At 35.0% G+C, this 21,062-nt stretch overlaps 1 protein-coding gene across 3 annotated transcripts in view; it reads left to right on the top strand.

Moving 5' to 3' along the window:
* ADGRL3 (adhesion G protein-coupled receptor L3) overlaps window positions 1–21,062 on the top strand; it is an 868,510-nt gene that overhangs the window by 748,821 nt on the left and 98,627 nt on the right. For all 3 annotated transcript variants that reach the window (XM_025386284.1, XM_025386285.1, XM_025386286.1), the window contains one exon: window positions 20,153–20,362. In XM_025386284.1, coding sequence (XP_025242069.1) covers window positions 20,153–20,362 — 210 coding nt within the window. The remainder of the gene's footprint in view (window positions 1–20,152; window positions 20,363–21,062) is intronic.

Here is a 21,062-nt window from a genome sequence, read left to right as displayed (position 1 = left end):
ATTAAACAGACTCTGCCTCTTGCTTTCTATAAAAAAAATATTGTTTTTAATGTTTCACAAATGTTACTAATTTCTAATCTGTGTGTTCAGAAATTGCTGCAGTTGTGCAAATTTAAAGATTTGGAGCTGTGCTTGTCACATAATGAGTATTCAGTAAAAGTTAACTTTCTTTTCACATATTTCTAAAATACTTTGTGTTCCTTTCATCATTTTATATTATAATCATCTCTTGAAACGTATTTGACTTCTCTAGACTGTGACTTCCTCCTATTAGGGAATGTCTTTTCTTCTTGTTTGCAACCTCAGTGCCTTGTATGGTATATAAAATAATCTTTTTTGACTAAGTGGACAGAATTCATTAAAAGAAAAACCATGTTATATGGTATAAGACCTCTTAAATATCCAAAAAGTGTCTTGTTTTGCTTTGTCTTCATTCTTGTTTCTAATTGATGTAAGTTTATTAATGCTGATGTTGTAAAGGTTTTTTGTTTATTTGTTTGTTTGTTTCTTTCTTTCATTAGAAACCACAAAACCAACTGCTATGAGGAATTGTGTTAGTTCATTTTCACACTGCTATAAAGAATAACTGAGACTGAGTAATTTATGAAGGAAAGAGATTTAATTGACTCACAGTTTCACATGCCTGGGGAGGCCTCAGGAAACTTATAATCATGGCAGAAGGTGAAGGGAAAGCAGGCAGTTTCTTCACAAAGTGGCAAGAGAGGGAGAGAAAGCAGGAAAAACTGCCACTTTTAAACTATCACATCTCATGAGAACTCGTCACTATCACAAAACAGCGTAGGGGAACCACCCCCAGGATCCAATCACTTCCCACCTGGTCACTCCCTCCACACATGGGGCTTCCAATTCAAGATGAGATTTGGGTGGGAACACAGAGCCAAATCATATCAGTGTTATCTCTGAATTCCCAATTATGCTAACATCCAAAGGTGAGAAGAGCCTGTCTCATCTACTTGTAAGTTTTCTGAATTGCTACCATAAACCTCAAGGTGGCAACACAGCTGGTTACCTACTGAATTCCCCCTGCTTCTACTGTCTAAGGAAACTTTTGATTGTCTTCTCTTTTAGACACAAAAGTAACCATTACAAAATTTAGGTAATGTAATTGTATACTTAACTGAGATATAGTATTTATGATATTTTAAAACTTTCCATTATTGGGAATTGCAGATTTCTCTGTTGTTTAGAAGAATGTTAAAAAACTAAATCCAAATGTCTCTTCACCTCTTAGTAGTAATTCTCTTTTGTAACCCCCTTTGTGGAGGGAATATTTTAATTTACAGGAGCATAAGTTTCAAAGTAATGATATTAACATTTCTACTGTGGTTTTGTAGAGCACTATAAAAATGCCTCAGAAAATGGTCTTATAATTTATACTACTAGCTCTTTTCTCTAGTCAAATTATAATTCTTTGGAGATAATACAAAAAGTCTGCCTACTCTCTCCTGTCAATTCAACCTGTCATTGATTTTTATTATCTTTAAAATACTTCACTTTCTTTAGTTTGATGATTGTATTTTTTTAAAGCTTACTATTATCACCCCATCCCAACTTCACCTCATTCCAAGTATAGAACTTGATTTGTTGTTTAAAGCCCTTGTATTTCTTTCTAAATGTAGAATTGATTGAAAACAGTCACAGGTTGGAACATTTTAATTCCATACCATGGATTCTGTGTGTTGAATATTTTATGGCTAAACTTTTTCTAGGCTAGAAGAAAACACTAGGTAATTTAACATTGTAAAGCTCTACAGTTGAACATGAAAGTACTTGTTTTTCAAAAAGAATATTTTTACTTTTTAATGTCCAAAAAGAAAAGTTACTTTAAAAATTTAAGAAATTAATTTTATTATTAGAAAACAAAATATTGAATTTATGATGCTAAAAGTTGCACAATCCTATTCCTAGTTCTTACACTCATTTTGCATTTTGCTGTCTATAGTATGGTGGGATTTAGGTGGAGGTGGAGATTAAAAATCATAGCTAATACTTAAGTATAATACTTTAGTGTAAATAGTACCTTAAATAATGTATTTATTTAAGGAAAAACTATATAATTTGTATGTTGAGTATCTCCAAATACAGAAAATTTCTTGAAAAGAAACTGGTTTCAAGAACGTAAGATTTTGTTATATTATCTTGAATATTAACTTTATCCAAAAGCTAACTTTTTAGAACCAAGAATATTTTGGTGCTTTCTCACTGAACACACTTGTCATAATATATCTCCTTCATACACTTATTCAAATTTGAAATTATTTATTTGCTAGTATGCTGTTTTATTGTTTACTTCCTCCTCTTGTGTCCAAGTTCAGTATTAGGAGCAGAGTCCTGAAGGAAGTGAGAGAGCAGGCCTTGAAGATCACCTGGGGAAAGAAAGACTCTTCCAGGCAGAAGGAACAAAAACAAGTCCCTGAACCAGGATGATTTTTATATGTTTGAGGAGCTGCGGGGAGAACAGTATGGTTGGAGTGGAAAAAGTAAGAGAGAGAGTATGTTAGCAGAACAGGCTGCAGGGTCTAGAACAGAAGACTTTGTACGACATAGGAAGGACTCTAGGTTTGGGTTTTACTCTGAGCACTCTGGAAAGCCACAGGAGAGTTTTGAGCAGAGGAGCAGCATGGCCTGTTTTATAAATATGTAATATATATAATGTTTTACATTTACCAGTTTTATATTGACTAAAAAGGATACTTCAGCCATGCCCATGTGCAGATCCTAAATGATGTAATGATGTACATACTTCCTGAAAGTATGGATTTGTTTGTTTGTTTGTTTGTTTGTTTGTTTTTGAGACGGAGTCTGGCTCTGTCACCCAGACTGGAGTGCAATGGCGCAATCTCGGCTCACTGCAAGCTCCGCCTCCTGGGTTCAAGCGATTCTCCTGCCTCAGCCTCCCGAGTAGCTGGGACTACAGGAGTGCGCCATCGCGCCCAGCTAATTTGTGTATTTTTAGTAGAGATGGAGTTTCACCATTTTGGCCAGGATGGTTTCGATCTCTTGACCTCATGATCTGCCCACCTCGGCCTCCCAAAGTGCTGGGATTACAGGCATAAGCCACCACACCCAGCCTAGTTTTTACATTAAAATAAATCTGTATTTTGCAATATAGGTCTGTACGTCTAACCCCTCTAAATTTTGAGATCAGTTAGCATGTTTACTCAGGCTTCCTATGTATCTAGAGCTAGTTCTTAACCATTTATAATTGTCTAGAACTAGATATTAACCATTTATAAGAGTTGGTTACATTTTTGCCCAGGCTACCAAGAAACAACAAATCCCTTTTACTTAAAAAAAGATAGCTGCCACCTTCCTCGTCCACTCGCTTTCACTCCTTCTGTGCCAGACACTTGCAAACACTGATGTTTTAATTCCCCAGGTTGTAGAGAGTATTTAGAACTATATTTCACTTGCATACAATGGGCAGAAAAAGGGCATTTCAAAATATGAATGAGTATAATGGGAGAATTTTCTTCCTACCATCATGGCTCCTGGGATATCAACCTTAACTCTAATTCTCTTTTGTTCATTTCCTGTTACAAAACAGGAAAAGGAGAACGCTGCCTTCCATACCACTTTCTCCCATCTAGAGTGGACCACCAATTATCTAAAACCTCTTTTACTTCATTTCTGATGAAATTGTTCTGAATAGGAAAAATCATTGGAGGAAGAAGAGTAAAGGGTCTATGTATTTTCCCCATTACTTATCTCTGTGAAGGGCAGGGAGGAAAAAAAGAAGAAAGAGAATCTACCTAGAGATAATGAGAAAGATAGTGTTTCTATTTGAGGAGGGGAATTGACACCAACTTGTTGTATATCTTCTTAAATTAATGAAAGAAAAAGATACGTCTAAAATTATTTGTAGAAATAGAGCATTATGGACTTGAAGAAAACCCATTGAAATCATTTTATTTCTTTTTTCTCCACTCCTTTACAGAACTTTTATAGAAAAGGTGAAAGAATGATACAATAAATATTCATATACCCCTTTTTTCTGAATTCATATCTATTTGACACAGTTGGCTTTCTGTATATGTTGTGCATGTGTGTATATTTTGCTGTTATTATTTGACTTTTTGAAAGTAAATTGTGCAGCCTGGGCAACACAGTGAAACCCCGTCTCCATTAAAATACAAAAAATTAGACAGGCATGATGGTATGGGCCTATGGTGTTATGGGTTTATAGTCTCAGCTACTCAGGAGGCTGAGGCAGGAGAATTGCTTGAACCTGGGAGGCAGAATTTGCAGTGAGCCAAGATTGCACCACTGCACTCCAGCCTGGGTAACAGAACAAGCCTCCATCTAAAAAAAAAATAATAATAATAAAAAAAGAAATAAAAATAGAAAAATAGAATGTAAATTACCGATATTATATTATCTAACTCCTAAAATTTCAAGCAATTATATTTTAAGAACATTATTGTTAACACAAACAAGGTATTTAACATTGATACAATACTATCATCTACTATATAATCCACAAAAAAATTTTTCCCAGTTGTCCCAATAGAGTCATTGTTTTTTCAAGTAGGATCCAACCAAAGATCATACATTGCCTTCATTTGCCTTGTTGCTAATCTTCTTTTATGTCTTTCTGCCTGTTTTTCTCTTTCATAAGAATGGCATTTTATAAAGTCCAGGTCAGTTGACCTATAGAATGTTCCACAGTCACAGTCTTTCTTATTTTTTTACCTCATGATTAGATTTGGGTAAAACATTTTTGTCAAGAACACCATGTAGTAAATGCTGTATCCTTTCCGTTGCATCAAGAGGTCCAGTTACTATCAATTTAGTCATTTGTATTACTGAATTGGATCACTTGGTTAAACAGTTACATTGTACAGAAACATTGAACTTTTTGTAATTAAGAGAAATCTGTGGGAACGTATTTGGAAACTTTGTTCTATTCATCTTAATTTTTTAAATTTATAATGTGCTCAATCCATCCTTTATTGTTCCCCAAATAGTTGAGTACCATCTTGGTGACGAGCAAAGCTTACAGTTTATTTAGTAATACAGACAACTGATCAACAAAATCAGCATCTTGTGAGAAATGTGTTGTAGTTCTCACAACTATAGAGGATTCTGTGGAAACACATGGGAATGAGCTTTACCTGGACGTTGAAGAGTCAGGGAGGACACCCTAGAGGAAGTGACATCACTTCCTAGGACAGTTAATTTAAGCAAAGCGAGAGACACAATTATGATAGCATGATATAAGGCTGTATTTTTTGTTTGTTTGTTTGTTTTGCTATATATATTTTTTCAATACATTTTATATTATTTAATAACATGCTTCGTTTGAATTTTTTTCTGGATTATAGCAGAATTTTTTTTTTCTTTTACTATGACTATTTTTTTTTCTTTCCAACTTTTATTTTAGGTTCAGGGGGTGCATGTGCAGGTTTGTTACATGGATAAATTGCATGTCACAGGGTCTTAGTGTACGGATAATTTTGTCTCCCAGATTATCAACAGAGTACCTGATAGGTAGTTATTCAATCCTCACCCCTCTCCCATCCTACCCTCAAGAAGGCCCTCGTGTCCATTGTTCTCTTTTTTGTGTTTATGTGTACATAGTATTTATCTCCCACTTATAAGAGAGAGCATGCATTGTTTAGTTTTCTCTTCCTGCATTAAGTCTCTTAGAATAATGGCCTCCAATTCCATCCATGTTGCTGCAAAGGACGTGATTTTATTCTTTTTATGGCTGCATAGTATTTTATAGCGTATATGTACCACATTTTTATTTTTCCGGTCCACCATTAATGGGCATCTAGGTTGATTCCATGTATTTGCTATTATGAATCATGGACAATATAACTTTTAAGCAGAAAGAATCCTGTGATCCTCCCATGCACAGCTTGGATCCTCACACTTGAAATATTTAGATTCTATTTCATCTTCAGCAAATAAGATTGGCTAAAAATAGCAACTAGAGGTCCATCTGCAATTCTAGTGAGAAACGTTTTGTAAGAAAAAAAAGTAATCGAGTACATAAGGGATCCTAAATGTGGACACTGGATGAAGACTTCAACTCTCAGAGTGTCTCAAGACCTTTCCTAATAAGGATGAACATCATTCCTTTAATGTCTACATAGATTACCTCATTTTAATCCATAGCATCACAAAAGATATTGTCATCACAATTCTTTATTTTCCAAGTTTATAATTCAGGAAAGTAGAAATAAGAATTAAAAATCAGGAGGCCTAGTTTTCTGATTCCAGTGTTTTAAGTAATTCCATTTTGTTTTTAGGCAAATCATCTGAACTTCCTGTTCCCATTATTAATTGATCAAATATGACTAACACAATTTTTTCTAACAGTCTGTCAATTATTTTAGGAATTGAATAACAAAATCTATAAGAATCATATTGAGAATTATAAAGTTTTCTGGAAATATGACTTTTTAATTCACTGTTTAACTATTCTCAAAGCCTTTAAAGCTCTTCATCCTGGATGTAGTTAACTCTCAAGGCACAAACACATGATTGAGATTCTAATAAAAATAATGATTTTATCTACATCTAATCAGGTAAACTTTTCCTGAAAGATAAATGTTTAGGCCAGTGCTTTGCCTTCGGTTTAGAAGTGACAGACTCTTTTTTTTTTTATAATGAAATTATCTAATAATAGCTTTGTGGCAAGATATAACTACATATAACTTCCCAACTCTTTCAAATGTTGGTTGTATGAACATTGGGAATTCCCACAATATCAGTATCACTCAATTTAGTTTTAAGTACAATCATAAATCAGTACTAAAAATAAATAATCTTTTTTATTGATTCGGTTTCTTCTTCATTAGTGAAATGATTTTAGCATTGTTTAACTGAAGGAATTATTATTTAAAAATAATTTAAATATAATGGTTCTAATCATCCAATTTATTCATGCTTAAGCATAATCGATCAACGAAGCAGAAGATACCTACAAACCTTTCCATCCTAATATCCTAAAAATATTTTCAATTGTGTATACTGTCCCTGGTAAGAACTAGTTGAGGTGTTTATTAACTATATTTGTTCCAGATCACAAAATTTTACTTTAACATGGCAACATTTCTGTAATCATTTTTCTTTTCTTCTGGCTTATTAGATTTTTGGATGGGATCTCACTCTTTCACTCAGGCTGGAGTACAGTGGCATGATCATGGTTCACCACAGCCTTGACCCAGGCTTGGGTGACCCTCCCACCTCAGCCTCCCAAGTAGCTGGGACTACAAGCACCCACCACCACGCCCAGCTAATTTTTGTATTTTTTGTTGAGATGGGGATTTGCCATGTTGCCCAGGCTGGTCTTGAATTCCTGGGCTCAAGCAATCCGCCCGTCTTGGCCTCCCAAAGGGCTAGGATTATGGGCGTGAGCCACTGTACCTGGCCTTTTTCTGGCCTATTTCATTTGGCTATTTCTAGTAAATAAAGTGATAAAGTTAGAAAACTACTAGAATTAGGCTAGGTTTTCCAGAATAGTTATTTATATAGCTTTATAAGATAGACAATAATGACAAATTGTATAAACAAGATTTTAAAAGCATTTGAGGCTGGGCGCGGTGGCTCACGCCTATAATCCCAGCACTTTGGGAGGCCGAGGCAGGTGGATCATGAGGTCAGGAGATCGAGACCATCCTGGCTAACACGGTGAAACCCCATCTCTACTAAAAATACAAAAAAAAACTAGCCGGGTGAGGTGGTGGGTGCCTGTAGTCCCAGCTACTCGGGAGGCTGAGGCAGGAGAATGGCGTGAACGCGGGAGGCGGAGCTTGCAGTGAGCCAAGGTGGCGCCACTGCACTCCAGCCTGGGCGACAGAGCGAGACTTCATCTCACAGAAAGGAAAAAAAAAAAAGCATTGGAATAAAAATATGGCTAACCTAAACCATTTTGCCTATCTTGATATGTACAATTCAAGGGATTGCGAGTTTACTCTGTGTATCATTGCAATGTAAGTAATATTTAAAAATCTCCTATAGTTACTTGCTAATTTAAAAATCCAATTCATGAAACTTTTAAGATGTTAATTATTTTTTGAATTTTGTATTATCTCACATTGTTGTCACTAAGCCTGTGGGATAATTGTCTCTAGAATATCTGGAAGACCCGCATTCTGCTTAAAATGCAATGCATTTATTCATCAGAATGTAAAAAACAGAGCCTAATAAATATTCTTTTTTTTTTCTGAAATTGTTGTAGCTAAGAAAACCAAACGAAAATGAAATAAAAATGACATGGCTGTGTGTATGTGCACATGTACATATTTATATTTATATTTATATTCTGTTTTGTTCAGTACCTGGCACATAATAGGTACCCAATAAATATTCTTAGAATTAATCTACCAAAATTTTATTGAATGTTTCTTGCCTTATCAATGTCTATTACATGGTTTTTATAATCTAGATATAAAAAATTACCTTCTCCTTTAATTCTAATTCTGTTCATCTATAATTCAAAATTTTATTTCTCACTGTGGTAAATTTCTCTTTTCATACAAGCTAAAGGTAATGACTGTGAGAATGATAAAGTGATAAAAGTATACATATCAGGTTAACTCATGTCTGGTATTTCTATAATTACTTTTCCTTACTCTTCAGCTGCTCTACTCCACTCCACATCACCCAACCCCTTTAAGAAGTACTTTCAAAAGGGGGGGGGTGTGTGTGTGTGTATGTGTGTGTGTGTGTGTGTGTGTGAATGAAAACAAACAGAAGTTATCCATTTTATCAGAGAATAAGAAAATTTAGAGCTAGAAATGAGCCCAGAAAACTCTGTTTTAACAAGATATCTAGGTTTAATCATTACATTCAAAGGATAGTCAAGACATTTTTACCCATGTAAACCTTGCTCTTTCCTGTTCTAGGGGCTTAGTATACAGATGTTCCTCAATCTGTGATGGGGTTATGTGCTCATACACCTGTTGTAAAGTCAAAAAATCATCAGTCAAACTACTGTAAATCTAGGGCCACCTATCTTTGGTCATGGAAGGAAATATAGCAAGCATTTGTGGACCTTCCCACTGTTAATGATGTTGCTGAAAACACGGAATATTTAGCTACCAGTTAGGGTGACCAAGTTTTTAGAGAGCCAACGGGAGATAGCACTGCAAGACCAAAAATATGCTTAGTACACCATAAATAATTATTCACGTGTGTGTTATTACTATTTAACAATGAAAATTAATAGTACTTTAATGCTAGTTCATAGTAGGGCCAATAGTATGAAACAATGTGTTAATTTTTTTAACATTTCTGTCTTCTGATTCAGACATTTATTTTAATGTTTTTTAAGTCTTCACTGGATATTTAAATTTTGAGGCTGTATTGTGCATTTTTAAGTAAATATAAGAATTTTTTAAAAGGTAGATACAATGTAGTAAGTAAATATATATTACCTTTATTTAATAAAATAACTATGGCATGTTTATATTTGCCTTTCCTTTCTTTTCTTTTTAATAGAGGTAAAAATGAATATAGTCAAAACTAAAATTTACTTTGAGTCATAGTTCTGTTCTGCCCTCATTAAGCCCATATTACGTTGATTTCTTGTGTCAGTCCAATGTGATAACATCAAACCAAATATCCTCTCAAAAAAAAGGTTTGAGCATGGAATACCTTGGATTTTACTGCATAGCTTTACTAAATAGCTTTTCATACTCGTAGGAATTAGTTCCCAGCTCTGCAAAATGCCCATCCACTTTGTATCTACATGCTTGTTTTGGTAGACCAGCTGCCTTTCAATCAGGTCGTTTGCATCTATGAATTCATCATATATGTTCTCTATGTCCAAAATGTCCATCAGTTTTAAACACTTAGAAGTATGTTGGATGTCAACATAAATTAAAACACTATCAGGATTAATAGTTGTAAAGCACATAGTTTTTTACCTTATGAAATAGAGATTGGATGCTGTTTTAGTCTACTTTGTGTTGCTATCACAGAATACCACACACTGGTTAATTTATAAAGAATAGAGATTTATTTCTTAAAGTTCTGGAGGCTATGAAGTCCAAGAGCATGCCACCAGAATCTGGCAGAAGGCAGAGGGCAAGAGAACAGGGATGCTAAAGAGGGCAAGAGAGAAAGAGAAGGCCGAACTCGCCCACTCCCATTATAACAATATTAATCCATTCATTAGGGCAGAGCCCTCATAAACTAATCACGTCTTAAAATTCCTACCTCTGAACACAGTTGCATTGAGGATTAAGTTTCCAACTTAAGAACTTTGGGGGCCATATTCAAACCAGAGCAGATTCTAAACAAGTTACAGCTTTAGTAAATAAGTGAGAAATTCTTGTTTAACTTGACTGCCCTTTTCCAGTGACATTTTTTGAAAACAGTCTTAAATCCTAAAAATGAGTCCTTTTTTCCCTCTATGGCTTTTTGTCCTAAACTACACAGAACTTCAAACAACTCAAGTAGAGTCAGTTCATCTTTTTCTAGGTTTCTTACGTCTTCTTTAGAGATCATTAAACAGTTTTAGAGAAACATCATTTACATTTCTGTGTCATGGTAATCTTTTTCTTTGTTCTCATCTGTCATGTATTTAAAAATCAAAGAGAGACATTCTTTTTGTTCCATGCTTTGAAAATATAATTTTACAGAAGGCCAATATTTTAACATATTTTTATGGCCAGCCACAGTGATGGGCATCTTGTTGGCATATGTCTCAAAGTACATATTTTCTTCCATTTCCAGAAAGTCAAAAAGCTCATTAAGTGCTCTGCACATTTTGAGGAAACTGAAAAGTGACCAAAAAATTTCATTATAAAACCACAATATCATAGCTAAGCAAACCACATACCTTTTTATTAATATTGTATAAAGATGTACAGGACATTTAATAGGTAAGAACTGTTCATTTTCTCTTATAAGACATTTATGGGCTGAATGGAATTTTCCAACATTTACATTTGCACAGTCTGTCAAATATGCAGATAAATGAGTAGAGTCTACTTTAAATTTGGACAAGATGCAACATCTTTTATGTCATCTGAAATTTCATTAAAATCTTCACAGAATTCCAGGAGATGATTTGAAACTCCATTTTAGAATTCAAAATTCCAAGAGCTAGAGGGAGCATGGTTTTGCTAGCATGATTCAACATATCATTTGATATTTTGTAGCACCATGATCATTAAAAAGATCTGACAAAATCAGCTCTACACTCTAAGGAGTCAATATATTGGTCCTCAAAATTTCCTCTTTTGTTTACCCTCAGGAACGTTTTTAGTTGCAACGTTTGAATCAGAAAAAAAACTGTACTCAGGTGTGTTGAGCAATCAAGAGAACAAAATGATAATGCATGTTTATTCTTATTCCATTTTCAAAAGAGCATTGATTTTTTTTTGGGGGGGGGGGCGTTGAGAGGAGATAAAAAATGGTTTTGATTGACTTACAAAAACTTGCCTGTCTCATCCTAGTCTTCTGAGATCTAGGCTCTACAGGTGTATTCACATCACCTTCTGTCTAGTCTCAAATTTATTTCTGTTTATTGTACACTACTCTGTTTTGATTTTCTCCCTATTCTAGATCCATGCATCCTTCTATGTTATTTTTAAAGTAACACAATTGTTTAGATTTTTTTGTCAGTGTTGTCATGCTAGCTTTGGTATTATAGTCATACTCATTTTCATCACTGAACTGTAGGAAAATGTGGTCACGATATTCACAATATAGGGATTAAAGTAGCACAATCTTGACACAAATCACTACAGTTAATTCACAGGCAAAATCAAAGAGGAGCTCAGGATCACAATGCGTGTGGGTTAAATATTCAATCACATCATCTAGAGTAATGCAACAATGGATGAACTGGTATTGGGATCAAAAATCTTCATTACCAACTTCAGTAGTCAGGAGAAAACTTGAAGGCACCATTAAGAAAAATGAGTAATTGATGCTTCATCCATTCAACACTAAAAATACTGTGGCATTCAGCTTCCAATTTCTAGGTGGTCCTGTGGATTTTGTAGATTTCTTTCAACGTTCTGCATCCATCTCTGAAATCTGAGGCTTTTTATGTCTTGGAGAAGGCTTTCCCAGAAAACAAAAATTTACTGCTAAAACCAAGACAGTACTGAGCAAACCTGGGCAGTTGGTTGCCCTATCATTAATTCTGTCTGTACCGCATACTAGTAGAATGATTGTGGATAAATTCTGTATACTCTTTGCTTCAGTTTCTTCATCTGTAAGTTGGAGATAATAATAGTATCACATCACAGTGTTTTATAGAATGAAAATGAGTACCTTAAGAAAATAAATAAGCTCTTCTAATAGAATCAGACATTTTGAAAATTATGTGTTAGTTATTACTGCTATCATTATTAGCCACTTTATTTAACTCAGAAATGCTAAGGATAAAATTTTTCCATCTGCCTAGCTTCATTTCCTACCTTCATCCCCATCCCAGACACTCTTAAATTATTTTCTTTCTATTGATTGATCATTCCATTTCCTTTAACAATTTCAGCTGTTTTCTTTCATTTGTTATGGTAGTTGCAAATCTGGTACACCAAATGTAGTTTTTTGTTGTTGTTGTTTGTTTGTTTGTTTGGCTTTTTTTTTTAATTCAAAGCAAGAAGATCACCAATAACTTACAGTGTGCTCATCATAATAAGTATGCTTCTGAAGCCAGAAATTTTGCTAAAGAAGTTGCATTGAGTCCAAAGGATAATTGTATATGAATGTTGTATGCTCTTAAGAGCACACACTTGCTAGTGTTTCTCTTTTACCAATTAAAGCATGAAAATACTTAGACTGGTTTTCAATTTGATACAAACTTGAATGTTGTTGGTAGGTTGTTTCAATTAATTGACCTAAAAAGAAGTAAGAAATATAATCATATTGTCCTTCTTACTGGGTTACCCAACTATGGTATGTTCTGCAAAGGAAATCCTAATTTCTTCAGACCATTAATCCCTTCACTTTCCCAAGAGCTTGTGAGGTGACCTCTGTGTCTGATGACCTGGTTCTTAACAGTTAGATCAATGCCAGGAATTTTTTTCACAGAGTTCATGCCACATTTATCTGAAAATAGGCTTTTTGGAATCCTGCTGGCTTCAGTTTAATTTACGATTCAAATCAATGTTTTATGCTCATGGATATGTTAGTGGTAAGGTGAACACTCATACATTTTCATTAAAAAAAGAAACTCAGCTATATTACAAATATTTCAGAACACGATATGTTGAAGAGGCAATTTTAAACTCATATTATTCTGCTTTACCAAATCCAGCTCAACATTAAAATAATGCATTATTATGCAAAAAGTAAAACAGGTTCTTGATAATTATTGGCAAGCAGTTGATAATTATTACAGGGTGATTGTTCAAACAATCTGAAAAATGCAGCTCTCTAAAATTATTTTTTTCAAAAAAGAAGGAAAAAAAACTATCGAGGAGCGTTCACAATTAATTTGTATAGTTTGTATCCCATCTGGAAACACTTACATAGTTAAAAATGAAAACTATTTTAAGATCTGTCTATCTCATTTGCTGACTTGCTTTTTTGACAATAAAGTTAGAAATATCAACAGTTTCACATAAAGTCTTCGTGTACTAAGATTATTATTTTCTTTTAAATCATAAGGCAAAAGTCACATTTCCCTGTTCCAGAAATTTGGTCTTAGTATCATTAAATGTACCTCATGGTATATTGGAGGGGTTTGCATGGACAGAGTCACTCTCACAAGTGACAATAATTATGTAAGCCATCCTTTCTTCCCATCACTCCCCTTTCGAGGTATGTGAGAGCTCAGTGACAAAGACAAAGCAGATTAGGTAAGACAAAAATAAAAGGAAAATCAGAAGCTTCATGTAAGTTTTACAAAATATTTGGCCTTTTGAATATGAATAGAAACTTCATAGAAAGCCTGAAAAACAATTATTTTTTATATAAAAATTTCTTTCTAGAGATGATAGATTCATTGAATTTTCTGAAACTATCTTCTGAGGAATAATTCTGTCATTCTCCTCTGATTTTTCTCTCACATCTCCTTATCTTCCCTTAAGAAGCTAATTTCCTTGAAGTCTTTGATATTTTTGTTTATTGTTATTTTTTAATGAGTTTTCCAAGAGTTCCTTGCAAAAATTACACTGGTCTGTGGTACAGACCCTGACAAAATTTTTTAGTGTCATTCTTTGTTTGCTACTTTGTCTTTTTGTTCTAACCTAAGGAAAAATATACAGATGAATTAGTGTTTTTCTTGTTTTATCATTTAAAAGTCATAAGTGCAATTGTACAGTAATCAAGATGTAATTCAGATTCAAAAGTTAAAATCTGCTGTCTTCATCTGCTTTGGACGTTTTTTGTTTTATTTTCTCCCAGACAGGATCTGGGTCTGTCACCCAGGCTGGAGTGCAGTGGTGTGGTCTTGGCTCACTGAAACCTCCAACTCTTGGGCACAAGCCATCCTCTCACCTCAGCTTCCTGAGTAGCTGTGACTACAGGCACCCTCCACCCTATCCATCTAATTTTGGTAATTTTTGTAGAGACGGAATTTCAGCACGTTGCCCAGGCTAGTCCTGATTTCCTGGACTCAAAGCAGTCCGCCTGCCTCGGCCTCCCAAAGTCTGGGATTATAGGAATAAGCCACCACGCCTGGCTGCTATAGGCATTTTTATAGTCTTCATTTATAACTACCACAAATATTAATAATAACTAAGCTGGAAATGTTATAAAGTGAAATTAGATAACTCATACTTGATTGGAATATTTTTTGGTGTTCTTAGTTAAAATAACATTAACATTTATTATTGTTATAGTTATTATTTTTCTGATCCTCCCTATATCATTTATATAGGCTTTTTATTATTTAAATGAAAATTGCTATTGGACATGAAAAAATTCAGAATACATTCAGATTTAAAAAAGGAAAGAAATACTCGCTTTCTTACTTTCATATATTATGTGAATTACTTATCACAGTATCCTGAAGCCTCGGTTATTTTACTGCTATGTGGATAAGACTTCTGATACTCGAACAGATTAAGTACTTTGTTAAAAGTAACAATGACTAAATTGAAGTGACAAGATTAAATTCAAGGCTTTAGACTCCAAGAATTACTCAAGATACCTCTTATTTACATCTGTACTTTTGTCTTCATTTTTGTAATTGTTTGACACCTTCACATTATAGGATATCTTAAGGTATTATGATGTAACAACCTTCTTATTTTCTAGCTCTAATTTTCTTTATCTTTTACTCAACATTTTAGAGCTGATGATTTAAGAGGAAGAGTCCCAAGGACTGTTTAGTGGGCAGCATGATACAACTTGTAGTTTGAATAAAAATCCATTGTAGAAGAGAGGGATGATTAAAGAGAGGTCATTTATTCAATCAATGCGTTAATTGTGCAGCTACTGTATACCACCTATTTCTCCAGGACCTGGAGGAGTGGTAATCAGAAGAGATGAAACAACTTACTCTCTTTGAGCTTTCTTTCTGCTTGGGAAGGGCACAGAAAATAAGTAGAAAAACTTATTAAAATATAGAGTTTACATAAGTGATAAGGAGTAAGGTGAAAATAATACAAGAAAAGCAATAGAGAGAGTCAGAATACGGAAAACGGGTCTGTAATTTTAGATAGGAAGACTCAGAAAAAACCCTCTGTGGGAAGGTGACATTTGAATAAATAGTAAAAGGAGGGTGGCAAGTAAGCCATGCAGATATCTTTTGGAAGAGTATTCCAGGCCAAAGGAGCATCAGATGCGAAGGCCATGGGACTGGAATATCTCTCACCCATTCAAAGAACAGAGCAGGCCAATGGAAGTGGAATGAACTGAAGGAAGGGAAGAATAGGAAATGATGTCACAGGAGTGCAGTTATTAGGGCTATGTAAGTCTTTTGTAAAGACTCAGTTTTATTTTCATTGAGTGGGAGCCATTGGAGGCTTTGATTAGAGGAGCGATGTTGTATGACTTACATATAAAAATAATCTCTCTGCTCTGCTAAATATAGAAAGAAGTGGGATTAGGGCCAAAGTAGGGAGATCAGTTAAGAATCAATTAAGAGGCTCTTCATAAAAAATCAGATGGCTCCAGTCAAGTTGGTGCAGTTGAGATAAGAACCTGGCAGGCTTAGTGGGTAAGACCTATAAGATTTCCTGTTGGATTAAATGTAGTGTGTGAAGGAAATAAAGGAGTCAATATAATTCCTGAGTTTTTGACCAAAACATTTTCAAGAATGAAGTTGCTATTTGCTAAAATGAGGAAAACAGAAGGAAGAGCAGATTGAAGCCAGGAGGGCAGAATAGGATAAGATCAGGAGCTGTTTTGGACATATAATATTTGATATCTTATTAAATATCCAAGTGGAGATTAAATGGGTGCTAAAGCTGTACTGATATGAGAGGGTTCAGCTCTAAGGCATTTAGCCTAATAGAAGTGGGAATATAATCATTCAAAACCAAATATTTTTATAGATTGTTTTAATGTTAAGCACAGTACTAGGTGCCAGGATGTAATATTAATAAAATTGATATAATGCCTGCTCTCAAGGCACATAATGGTATATAGTTTGTCTTATAGGTGATTGAGTTATGTAGTGTTCACAAACATGTAATCTCAGAAAGGAATCCTTGTGCCATTATCACATTGGTACAACTATACCTAGGAGTTTAATTCAAGGGGTTGTCCTCTTGAAAGGAGTTTGCTTTTTTCCATGCATGGACCTCCTTCCTAGAAGTTCTATTATGGCAGACTATTAATTATAAACAAGGCTTTTCATATTTACATCTGTTATTTACATTCAGTGTCCACTTGATATGGTTTGACTGTGTCCCAACCCAAATACCACCTTAAATTGCAATAATCCCCATGTGTCAAGGGTGGGGCCAGGTGGAGATAATTGAATAATGAGGGTGGTTCCCCCATACCCTTCTCATGGTAGTGATTAAGTCTGATGAGATCTGATGGTTTTATAAATGGGAGTTCCCCTGCACAAACTTCCTCTTGCCTGCTGCGTTGTAAGACGTGTCTTGCTCCCCCTTCACCTTCTGCCATGATTGTGAGGCCTGCAAGTGGAACTGTGAGTCCGTTAAACCTCTTTTCTTTATAAACCCAGTCTTGTGTATGTCTTTATCAGCAGCGTGAGAATGGACTAATACACCATTGTTCTTTCCTGTTCATGTTACTGGTAAAATTCAAGTATTGAGTTGTCTTTGATGAGTGCTGCCCTCCCAGTATCATGGACATATAGGTGGTTGGTGTTGATGTTTTCCTGGCTAAATAGTCATAACTAAAAGGTGACTTATTTACTAGACTTGTTTGTTCTATATTTGAGTGCTACAAATTTTTGCTACTGACATTTCAAGATCTGATATTCTTCTCTTAGTAACTCTGCATGGGGTTTTTGAAGAGCCTACTAAGGCACTGAGTAAAATAAATAAATTTCTAATAATGCATCTACCCAGATAAAAGTGGGAGGTCTTTGGTTTCTTATCATTTTTGCTTGGTCTTGTTCTTCTTCTTTTTTTTTTTTTTTCTTTTTTTTTTTCAAAAGGGTGTTTTAGGTCTTTTGGATACATTTGAGAGGGTGTTATGCCTGCCATTTTTCCGTTATGAAAGACTGCTGTGCTAAACGTTGGTACTTGATTCTCAAATCACAGCATCTTTCCTTTGAATCAAAGAAGAGAGCAAATAGCTGTCTATTCAGGGAACCAGGTAGCACTAACCACTCTCCATTCTCAAACACTAAAAGTAATTTAAGCTACCGCAGACCCAGCACTGCTTTGGTAGTATCCCCCAGAGAACAAAGCAGTTAAGGCAAAATTTCATGTGGTTTTCTTTCATGACCTGAGCTCCTTCTGAGAAATATATCAAGAGGTATGCAGGAATATTTCGAAACTGTTTCATTGACAGTATTCTAGTGGAGGTCTTTATCAAATAACAACTGTGAAGTCATATCTGGCAGTATGAGGAATGCTATGATTCAGATTACAGCATGGTGGCTCACTTCTAAGAATTTCCACATCCAGAAAAATTTTTGAAAGGATGAAGTTAAAAAAAAGAAGAAGAAAATCTGGATATATGTTTTTCAAATGTCCTCATTTAAAATCCATTTTTTTCAACATTTATTTTAGATTCATCGGGTACATGGGCAGGTTTGTTACATCAGTGTATTCTGTGATGCTAAAGTTTGGGATACGAATGATATCATTACCCAGGTATTGAGTGAACATAGTGCCCAATAGGTTTTCTACCATTGCCCCCCTCCCTACCTCCCACCTCTGGTAGCTCCAAGTTTCTATTGTGGCCATCTTTATGTCCATGAATACTCAGTGTTTAGCTCCTGATTATACGTGAGAACATGCAGTATTTGAAAAACCTGAACATTTATATAGGTTAAAATTGGGCTTAGTGTGGAAGCTAACTAAATGTGACGACTTCCATCCTAAAACAAAAGTCAGTGTGTATGATCTATATAGCTCAAAAAGGCATCACTTAGAAAGACAACTCTTTGTTGTCAGAATTTTTCCATGTAATGTTTATACTTTTACCAATTTTACGTATATTCATAAAAGTCAATGCCGTTGATTTTTCATCTTTTTTTGTTTTGTTTTTTGACAGAGTCTCGCTCTGTCACCCAGGCTGGAGTGCAGTGGCATGATCTTGGCTCACTGCAAGCTCTGCCTCCTGGGTTAACCCTATTCTCCTGCCTCAGCCTCCCGAGTAGCTGGGACTACAGGCGCCCGCCACCACGCTTGGTCAATTTTTTGTATTTTTAGTAGAGATGGGGTTTCACCATGTTAGCCAGGATGGTCTTGATCTCCTGACCTCATGATCCACCCGCCTTGGCCTCCCAAAGTGCTGGGATTACAGGCATGAGCCACTGTGCCCGGCCTGATTTTCATCTTTTAAAATTTTACAAAAATGCTGTCATAGTGTGTAGATCCTTTTGATGCTTGCTTTTTTAAAAAAAAAAAAAATTAGATTTTTGTGTATTATCCATGTTTGTGACTTTAAATATAGTACACTGATTTTCTACTACTCTTTAAAATATCATTGTACAAATTAACCTTTTACCCAATCATTTATCCATTCTGCTACTGATAGATGTAGGTATTTAGGGCTCTTCAAAAAACCTTGAAGGAAAAGAATTGACAGTCATAGACAATTTCTCAATTTTTCTCAACATCTTGATATACTTATTTGTTGGGCCTCTATAAATTCTAAAGTTTCACAGAAGTTTTTTTAGGGTAGGGACAAAATATCTCAAGGTGGAAATAAGAGTTCTGAATCTTAAAACAAGGACAGAAATGAAGTAATTGACAACCAAGGAACATGGCAGACACAGAGCTTCCCCTACTATTTTAATAGAACCAAAACATGATGTTTCAGTACAGTTCACGAACTTTTTCTTGTTTCTTAGCTCTATTGTCTGCTATATGCCACTTTAGTATAGCAATTCTGAATATTTATTTTCTGTCAATGTATAACAGGCTCTATTCATGCAAAATCTTTCAAAGATCAAACTTGCTGATGTCTCTAAGCCATTCAATATGAATATAAATCCAATGAATATCCTCATTCTTTTAGATCTTCCCAAAAATAAATGGTACACATGTGTGGCTATTCATCAGAATTCCCTGGGGATCTTTATGAAAATACATACTTACATAACACAACCTTGGAAATTATGATACAAGATTTATAGGACAAAGAAATTGCATTTTTAATTTTAAAAATCCTTAGATGATTCAAAAATTATTTGAGATACAACTTCCCCAAGTATAAAGCTTAACATTTTAAATAGTGTTTCCTAGTGGAGATGGTCTGAAAATTAGTCCAAAAAAATGATACAAATTTAAAAAAATAAAATGTTTTACCTCGAAATCTTTGGCCAGAATTAAGTCGGTCTGCTTTAACTACTTATATTCCGAAAATGTTTGCAGCTGAGAAAGAAGCAAACACTATTGGCATCTCTGAATATCAAACTGATTTACACCTCACAGAAAAGATAAAATGCTCTATCTGTGGAAGAGAAAACCCAAATCATTAAGTTACTTTATTCGTTGTGGGTACAGAGGGTATTTTGTGCATTATTACTATCATGCTTTCTGAATCCAGGCCCTTATAAAACTTTGTAATTGGTTATGCATAAGCGCAACTTATGGCTTTTTCGTTGTGTTTCCAGCACAGTGATGCGGTCCATGACCTCCTTCTGGATGTGATCACGTGGGTTGGAATTTTGCTGTCGCTTGTTTGTCTCCTGATTTGCATCTTCACATTTTGCTTTTTCCGCGGGCTCCAGAGTGACCGTAACACCATCCACAAGAACCTTTGCATCAGTCTCTTTGTAGCAGAGCTGCTCTTCCTGATTGGGATCAACCGAACTGACCAACCAGTAAGCAACCTACATTGATACCAGTGAAGAATTTTTCCACTTCCAGCTTTTCAGTACTGCCAATACTAAAACTACTTAGTTTGAAAGTATCATTTCTTCTAGTCATCTAAGATAGATACTAATTTTCAGGCCTTACTCAGTTTTCCATTTTTCATATCCCATCATCATAAATAAGCAGCAAACTTTATGAATAAGGTGTATATTTCATTTTTAAATAGACTTTTGTTTTTTAGAGCAGTTATTGCTTTACAGCAAAATTGAGCAGAAGCTACAGACATTTCCCATCTATTCCCTGCTCCTACACATGCATAGTGTCCTTCATTATTAACATCCCCCACCAGAGAGGTACACTTGTGACAACAGATGAACCTACATCAACACATCATTATCGCCCAAATTCCATAGTTTACCTTAGGTTTCACTCTAGGTATTGTACATTCTCTGGGTTTGAGTTTTTTTCACTGCCTTGAAAATCCTCTGTGCTTCCTCTGTTTAATCTCTCCTTTCCCACTAATCTCTGGTAACCACTATTTTTCTTTTTTACTGTCTCCATTGTTTTGACTTTTCAGAATGTCATATGATTGGAATCATTTAGTATGTAGCTTTTTCAGATTGGTCTCTCTCTTTCTTTCCTTCCTTTCCTTCCTTCCTTCCTTCCTTCCTTCCTTCCTTCCTTCCTTCCTTCCTTCCTTCCTTCCTT

Source organism: Theropithecus gelada, chromosome 5 (genome assembly GCF_003255815.1).
Source record: "Theropithecus gelada isolate Dixy chromosome 5, Tgel_1.0, whole genome shotgun sequence".
In the NCBI taxonomy this organism is placed as follows: Eukaryota; Metazoa; Chordata; class Mammalia; order Primates; family Cercopithecidae; genus Theropithecus; species Theropithecus gelada.
Note: the sequence above shows the minus strand (reverse complement) of the source record. Positions and strands in the feature narration are given on the sequence as shown.